This window comes from Amblyraja radiata, chromosome 1, assembly GCF_010909765.2.
Source record: "Amblyraja radiata isolate CabotCenter1 chromosome 1, sAmbRad1.1.pri, whole genome shotgun sequence".
Taxonomy (NCBI): domain Eukaryota; kingdom Metazoa; phylum Chordata; class Chondrichthyes; order Rajiformes; family Rajidae; genus Amblyraja; species Amblyraja radiata.
In genome coordinates this window covers 36,001,478-36,010,380 of record NC_045956.1, presented here as the reverse complement: position 1 = coordinate 36,010,380, position 8,903 = coordinate 36,001,478, and the positions used below count along the sequence as shown (strand labels likewise).

At 43.4% G+C, this 8,903-nt stretch overlaps 1 protein-coding gene across 1 annotated transcript in view; it reads right to left on the bottom strand.

Annotated features, from left to right (window-relative positions):
* Positions 1-437: 437 nt before the first annotated feature.
* Positions 438-8,903, bottom strand: part of setd7 (SET domain containing 7, histone lysine methyltransferase) — a 44,140-nt gene continuing 35,674 nt past the window's right edge. Inside the window, exons 3-5 of the mRNA XM_033020533.1 lie at positions 2,793-2,994; positions 2,000-2,189; positions 438-938 (exon numbers count right to left, since the gene is read on the bottom strand). Of these exons, the coding sequence (XP_032876424.1) occupies positions 778-938; positions 2,000-2,189; positions 2,793-2,994 (553 nt within the window). The 3' untranslated portion in view covers positions 438-777. The remainder of the gene's footprint in view (positions 939-1,999; positions 2,190-2,792; positions 2,995-8,903) is intronic.

The following is an 8,903-nucleotide window of genomic DNA, read 5'->3' as shown; positions in this document are numbered from 1 at the left end:
ATCATGGCTGATCATCCAACTCAGTATCCCATACCTGCCTTCTCTCCATACCCTCTGATCCCCTTAGCCACAAGGGCCACATCTAACTCCCTCTTAAAAATAGCCAATGAACTGGCCTCGACTACCCTCTGTGGCAGGGAGTTCCAGAGATTCACCACTCTCTGTGTGAAAAAAGTTCTTCTCATCTCGGTTTTAAAGGATTTCCCCCTTATCCTTAAGCTGTGACCCCTTGTCCTGGACTTCCCCAACATCGGGAGCAATCTTCCTGCATCTAGCCTGTCCAACCCCTTAAGAATTTTGTAAGTTTCTATAAGATCCCCTCTCAATCTCCTAAATTCTAGAGAGTATAAACCAAGTCTATCCAGTCTTTCTTCATAAGACAGTCCTGACATCCCAGGAATCAGTCTGGTGAACCTTCTCTGCACTCCCTCTATGAGCGGTTCTTTCAATAGTCTGATGACAGGAGAGCCTGGAACATGCTGCCAGCGGAGGAGGTGGAAGCAGATACAATAGCAATGTATTTAGACAAGCACTAAAACCAGCGGGGAATGGAGGGACTTAGACCAGGCACAGGCAGATGTGCAGTTTAAATTGATGTAATGGTCAACACAGACATCGTGGGTCAAAAAGTCTTGTTCCTCCACTGTACTACGTTCTATGATTAAAGGAATGACTTTCCCTCCAAATGAATGGTAAACGAAAGACTGACCCAAAAGGACAGACAGACCACACGGCAAAAATAATGTATTAAAGAAAGAGCAAAAGAATTGCAAAGTTCTAAAAATGTGCTGAAATGCACAGGCTATCTATAAATAATCTAATTTGAAAGTTAAATGATATGAAAAATCTGAATAACCTCTCATTTTTGTAAGGGTCAGGCAGGAGACATTTGATGGAAATATAAAAAGATGTAGACTTGTCCAAGCTGTAAACTGGGCCTGTTGGAAAAAAATAAAAGTATTAAGGTTGACAGTTGAAAAAGATAAACAGCAACATATTGTTTTCCATACATACCAACAATTAGAATTTAATTTTAAATATACCGATGAAAGCCATTTCATTGGTATCCAATTCTATTCTCAACTAGTAAACTTATTGTTCAGCTCCCACTCAACAACTTCCACACACTTGATTCATGCAAAACACTGCTTTCCATCTAGTAACTTCACCAAGACCCACTCAATCATCATCCCTGTCCCTGGTCTAAACTTGTGGCCAGCAAAGTCTCAATGGTGAAATTTTCATTGTGGTTGTTTGTCTCCCCCCCAATAACCTCACACCACTCCATCCCCGTACCCTAACACTGTGGGATTCAGGATCTCGACACTGTCAGTAAAGTCTGGCCACTTTAATTACCACAATTTTGCCTCTTCACATGCCTAGGCCCAAGGTTATGGGATCCATTCCTTGCCTTCCTCAAGATACTAAGATCTACATTTTGGCTTCTTGTCTTCATTGCAGAATTTATTTTTCAGCATTTGAGGTGACAAAATTCATGATGGTATCACAATTACTCGTATTTGGGAGACTCAATTTATTATCCTCACACGACAATGCAAAATAAGATTAAACTGTCGTCATGGTGCTGATAGAACAACCTGTCAAAGTGAATACATTCTAAAGACAATAACATAAATTGTTCTCCTTGATAGATGGAATTATTGTACATTTTCCCTTCACAAAGTTAAAAGTAGAAGAATTGTACATAAAAATCTGTTCATCATGTAGTTAAGACATTCTAAACAAATGAGATATATTTAAAACTGTTCAGAAAAATGAATTTCAATGATTCAGTACAATATATATCATTTGAAAAAACAAAAAAACTTCCCACAATTCAGATTGGGACTAACCAGTTAATACATCGCCATCGGCCTCCTTCTGAATTTTACTGGTAGCAGTATTTCCCCATATTCACCATCAAAAAAGGGCATGGTTTCCACCATCTTTATGCAATTGGCTCTGCCATTAAAAACCATCATATGTCAGCAGGTCTTACCATTTGGTAGCAGTTCAAACTGAGGCTTCCCTTCAGATACACATTTCAGATTCGCCAGGTGTCCTTCGATAATCTCCCCATCAACAAATTTTCCAAGCAACGCCATCCTGCCGTCAGGATACACATAAGCAATTTTGTCACCAGTCATCTCACCGTCTTCATTCACTTCACCCACAAGACAGCCTCCATTCTGTCAAACAAGACAACATGTCAATGATATGACGACACCCAGTACATTAGTCCAACCAGCCTTACCAGCATCCAGGATGGGAATATCTAAGTTCTTCATGAATTTCCACTATTACTTACTTTCTATGGCTTATTTTCTATGCCTGATTGTATCATTTATGTTAAAGTTATGGAAGCAGATAATGAAGTCCTCAGCCACGGCGAGAAGCCATTTAAAGGTGAAGTGTGAACATGAAAACTTGAATGCAGGCGAACTTATATTTAAAAAAATTGAAGTTACATTTTCTAGGTTTCCTTCCATTTCTGCCAGACGTAATTGGTGGGCATATGTCACCCAGACGCTGCCCAAATGATCACTCAACATGCAAACACAAACAATGAGCATTGCGAGGCTATTTTATTATCAGGGATTGTCAAGGCATATTCACATACAACAGTTGGTATAATACTACAGGAATTAAAATTGAGAATTAGAGTTCATTCTTCCTCCCACTCAAAAGTATTAAGACTCCAAAAGAACCTAAATTGCTCCTTTGGCAATTCAACTGGGGCTGGAGATGGAACGAGGGACTTAAAACTAATTGGTCATTCAATTGAAACTTACCGAAAAATACATCCAGCAAACGCCCCATCGAACATTGTCCCTGTACTGACCCCTAAAGGTCAACTGTCCCTCTGAGTCGTACTCATGGGCAATGCCATTCAATTCTCCATCAATGTAGGTACCATGAAGGCTACTGCCATCCTCATAGGTGGATACAGCTTGTCCTTGTAAAGCATCATCAACACACTTTCCTTCCAGTGTACTAAATAATAAAAGAATGCAAATAGAGACATATTTTCCCACCATAAGAGATTGATTTTGACTACAAAAACAATTGGTGGATTTATATCAAATATTCATTTGTGTTATGAATAACTGTAGACATAGACATCAATATTAAAAAAACTGAAATACCTTTCCTAAGGGCTACTAATGTTTTCATAAAGTTTGTTGCAACCACAAAATTAGTGCCAAACTAGAAATCAGTAAGGAGATACGTAAATGGGAACCAAATGTCAAAATCCATTATTGGGAGGTAAATAGAGCAAGGACAAATTTCAGCTTCTAGTAAGAGCTGTCGCTGTATCATATAACATTGTGGGTTCAAGTGCAACCCCAGGCAGAAGCAAAAGAAAATCTAGCATGACATTCCAGTACAGTGCTAAAGGAACTGTTGCTGGTGTCAACTACAGAGCAGATAATAAACTGATGCTCCATCTATAGTCTTAAATGGATGTATAGTTTACCTGGCACACTTTTACAATGTGTCCAGGAATCTCCTGGCAACTTATCCAAAAGCCTGCACCTTATATATGTCTCACAGGGTTTTCCACCACAAACATGCTCAGTCACTTTGGATCCTCTTATCTAATACATAATCTATCATAATAATATTCATTTAATACACTTTAACAAAAAGTTAGATAGCATTTATGGTCCAGACACAGGCTATTCCATCCAACAGTTTCTTGCTAGTTTTAGAGTTATTGAGACATACAGCCAGGGCTGGATTTAGATGAAGAGAAGCCCTAAGCTGTTCCACATGTAAGGCCCCTCCCAATCCCCCAACCCCACGACTAGATGGTCCACCAGATTGACACCGATTTGCAGCCGAGCGTGGCCAATGAGATAAGGGGCTGGAAAGCTGTGCTTTTTATTTATTTATTTATCTATTGCCAGTGCTAGTGTCCAGTTATTGGCTTAAAACACTATTATTCTGAAATAGTGAATAGGAAATAAAATGAAAATTACTGAAGGGTTGTTTAGAGACTACAGTGCGTTGTGACAGCATATGTAAGAAAGGCCTATGACAGTCAAAAATATTATACACCTTGCAGGGCTCTCACTTAATTTTTTTTCTGTCATCAGCCGGGCAACCTTGGTAGCTTTTTAAGTTGCCAAATGACAGTTTAGGTGGTCATTTGAGACGGCTTGCATGATGCTTGCGATAATGTGCTCGGACGAAGTGTGTAGTTACCAGTTGGAATTATGCTCAATGAAGCTTTCACATATTATTTATGCTTCAAATAAAGTCACAAACTAAACATATTCACCAATCAAGACATGATATATACCACAATGATATGCAGCAAAATTATAATACAGTATCTCAACTCTTTTTACACATTGCAATGAATGCAATTTCTATTATTTCTTTCCACTTCCAAACAAAAATGTGGTTGGATTATTCAGCGTATGATCAACCTCGGTGAGACCAAGCGCTGGCTTGGCGATCGCTTGGCACAACACCTCTACTCAGTTCACAATAACCAACCTGATCTCCCGGTGGCTCAACACTTCAACTCCCCTTTCCATTCCGAATCCGACCTTTCTGTCCTGGGCCTCCTCCATGGCCAGAGTGAGGCCCACCGCATATTGGAGGAGCAGCGTCTCATATTTGCTTGGGTAGTTTACACCCCAGCGGTATGAACATTGGCTTCTCCAATTTCAGGTAGTCCTTGCTTTCTCCCTCCTTCCCCTCACATTCCTAGCTTTCCCACAGCCCACTGTCTCCGCTTCTTCCTTTCTTTTTCGTGTTCCCCCCCCCGCCGTCATCAGTCTGAAGAAGGGTCTCGACCCAAAACATCGTCTATTCCTTCGCTCCATAGATGCTGCCTTACCCGCTGATTTTCTCCAGCTTTTTTGTCTACCAATGGGATCCCACCTCTGGCCACATCTTCCCATCTCCTGCCCTGTTGGCTTTCCGCAGAGACTGCACCCTCCGTAACTCCCTGGTCAATTCGTCCCTTCCCACCCAAACCACCCCCTCTCCTGGCACTTTCCCTTGCAACCGCAGGAAATGCTACACTTGTCGCTTTACCTCCCCCCCTTGACTCAATTCTAGGACCCAAGCAATCTTTCCAGGTGCGGCAGAGGTTCACCTCCACCTCCTCCAACCTCATCTATTGCATCCACTGCTCTTGGTGTCAGCTGCTCTACTTTGGTGAGACCAAGCATAGGCTTGGCGATCGCTTCGCCCAACATATCCGCTCGGTCCGCAATAACCAACCTGATCTCCCGGAGGCTCAGCACTTCAACTCCCCCTCCCATTCCGAATCCGACCTTTCTGTCCTGTGCCTCTTCCATGGCCAGAGTGAGGCCCACCGTAAATTGGAGGAGCAGCACCTCATATTTCGCTTGGGCAGTTTACACCCCAGTGGTATGAACATTGACTTCTTCAATTTCAGGTAATCCCTGCTTTCTCCTCCCCTTCCCAGCTCTCCCTCAGTCTCCGCCTCTTCCTTTCTTCTTCCCGTCCCCCCCACCCTCACATCAGTCTGAAGAAGGGTCTCGACCCAAAACGTCGCCTATTTCCTTTGCTCCATAGGTGCTGCCTCACCCACGGAGTTTCTCCAGCATTTTTGTCTCCCCGTTCACACAAGTTCTGTTATCCCACTTTCCTCACCCACTCCCTACACATTAGGGTCAATTTTACAGAGACAAGATAACCTACAAAGCCAATGCGTCTTTGGGATGTGGGAGGAAACCCACACGCTTGCAGGGAGAATGTGCAACTTCAACACACAGTGCCCGAGGATAGGATCAAACACAGATTTCTGGCGTATATATATTACACACACACACACATATTTATATAATTATATATTCATATATAAATATATACCGTTTTGTTTTCTCGTTTACAACATTGTTTACAGAGTACTATGTTTACATATTCTGCTGCAAGTAAGGATTTCCTTGTTCTAACTGGGACGTGAGAGAATAAAACACTCTTGACTCTTGACTTACGTCGCTAATGTGTGGGATAGAACTAGTGTAGGGGTGATCGGTGGTCGGCGTGGACTCAGTGGGCCGAAGGGCCTATTTCCACGCTGTATCTTTAAATTAAACTAAAAACACTAAAACCAAAGGGAGTCTAAAGAAGGGTTTCTACCCGAAACGTCACCTAACTTCTTCTATCCAGAGTGGCTGCTCCATGGAGTTCCCCCGCACAATTAAAGCATGGAATAGTCTTCACCCTACCATAGTTACCCAACCAGACGCAACTAAATTTAAGGTACCTCTTTTTTTCCCAAGAACCCTTTTTTGCTTAAGTCCAAGTCAAGCGAGTTTTATTGTCATGTGTCCCAGATAGGACAATGAAATTCTTGCTTGCTGCAGCACAACATAACATAATACAGGAGATAAAAGTTCAGTGTGTTTATATACCATAGACCATATATACACACAATAAATAAACAAATAAAATGGAATAGGCTGTTATTGTTCAGTCCTCCACCACCTCCAGTTTAAATTCCATTTAGAATATTTAGGGAGGACCAGGAAACCAGAAGTAAGAGTTACTCCAGAGAGTTACTCCAGATCCAGGGTCAGGGAGTGATTCTGAGTTGGTTTTCAGCGGTCGCGGCGAGGCGTGACCGGACAGCAATGGCGGCCAGATCTCCCACAATTCAAAGCGAGGGAGAAAGTGCCCAGCGCTGACCAGTTGCCGTGGCAGTGCGCATGTGCAAGTCGGACGATGATGTACTGGCCGTGGTTGTGCGCATGTGCAGGAGGGGGATGTGCTGACCGTAGCAGTACACATGTGCAAGGCGGCCAGCCGTGAGAGAGGGAGGGAGGGAGAGTTAGTTAGTTTCAGCCTATGAAGCCTACACACGTAGCTTTTATAAATTCCAAAGATGGTTCCTGCTTTCATGCTTCTACTGATGAATGTACAATGCAAAATGAAATTGGGTTTTGAATCTACAAAATAAATCTAATAAACAATCCATCCCTAATCTGCAAAGTGCTCGAGGAATTCTGCAGGTTAGGCAGAATTTGTGGAGGGAATGGACAGGTGACGTTTTTGGTTGGGACCCTTCTTCAGACTGACTCTGGGTCTGAAGGTTGGTGCTGACCCGAAACATCACCTGTCCATTCTCTCCACAGATCCTGCCTGACCCACTGAGTTCCTCCAGCAGTTTGAGTTCTGCTTGAGATTTCAGCATCTGCAATTCCTTGCGGCTCCAGTCCTTAATTTGTCCTGAAAGAGTTCATCTTAACCACAGTAACAAACAGGCCTCAAAATCCATATTATAACGTGGACAGAGGCAAAATGGTCTGTCTTCCTCCAGACACCTGTCAGTGGTGGACACTGAATGTGGAAAGGATAGCTGGCAACTTCCATGGTCAAATAGAAAAATTCCATGCACACTGTTTCACAAAGGATCACTTCCTACAACAACATACAGTAAGATTCTGATAATCTGCTATCCATTAGTTTGGAAACCCTGATGGTTCAGCGTCTGGCTCACTTAGTGATGTTTCCCAGTATTCCCTTTAAGCGTGTCAGGTTCCTGTTAACCATGCTCCCTTCAAGTAATTGGGTTCACTGGAACATTGATTATACTACTGGATAACAAATTAAAGTGTGTTAAAAGTGTGATGGGGATTAATAGGAGCGATATCCAATTTGCCTGTGCAGCACCCAACCCCTGACATAGCCAGATTGTTTACTGTAATAGCCAACATCCAGTTTATCTTTAGACTTCAGAGATACAGCGTGGAAAAAAGCCCTTTGGCCCCCAGGGTCTGCACCGACCAACAATCATCCGGTACACTTACACTATCCTACACGTTAGGGATAATTTACAATTTACAGAAGTCAAGTCAAGTCAAGTCAAGTTTATTTGTCACATACACATACGAGATGTGCAGTGAAATGAAAGTGGCAATGCTCGTGGACTTTTGTGCAAAAAGACAAACAACCAAACAACCAAACAAACTATAAACACAATCATAACACACATATTCTTTTACATAATAAATAATGGAAGGAAAAACGTTCAGTAAAGTTAGTCCCTGGTGAGATAGGCGTTTACACTCTGGGAAGAAACTCCTTCTCAACCTCTCCATTCTCACAGCATGGCAATGGAGGCGTTTGCCTGACCGTAGCAGCTGGAACAGTCCGTTGCAGGGGTGGAAGGGGTCTCTCATGATATTGTTGGCTCTGGAGTTGCACCTCCTGATGTATAGTTCCTGCAGGGGGGCGAGTGAAGTTCCCATAGTGCGTTCGGCCGAACGCACTACTCTCTGCAGAGCCTTCTTGTCCTTGGCAGAGCAATTCCCAAACCAGATGGTAATGTTCCCGGACAAGATTCTTTCCACCGCCGCTGCGTAGAAGCACTGGAGGATCCTCGGAGACACTCTGAATTTCATCAATTGCCTGAGGTGGTAAAGGCGCTGCCTTGCCTTACTCACGAGTGCTGAGGCGTGTGATGCCCATGTCATATCCTCGGAGATGTGGACTCCCAGATATTTAAAACAGTTCACCCTATCCACAGGATCCCCATTTATCCTCAATGGTGTGTACGTCCTCGGATGATGTGCCCTCCTAAAGTCCATGATCAGCTCCTTCGTTTTTTTGATGTTCAAGAGGAGGCTGTTATCCTGGCACCAGAGTGCTAGGCCAGCCACCTCCTCCTGGTAGGCCTTCTCGTCGTTGTCTGAGATCAGGCCCACCACCACAGTGTCATCAGCAAACTTAATTATTGAGTTGGAGCTGAACCTAGCCACACAGTCATGTGTGTACAGGGAGTACAATAGGGGGCTGAGGACGCAACCCTGGGGCGACCCTGTGCTCAGGGTGAGGGACTTTGATGTATTCCCTCCCATCTTGACTACCTGGGGCCTGGCGGTGAGAAAGTCCAGGACCCAGGCACACAGGGAGGT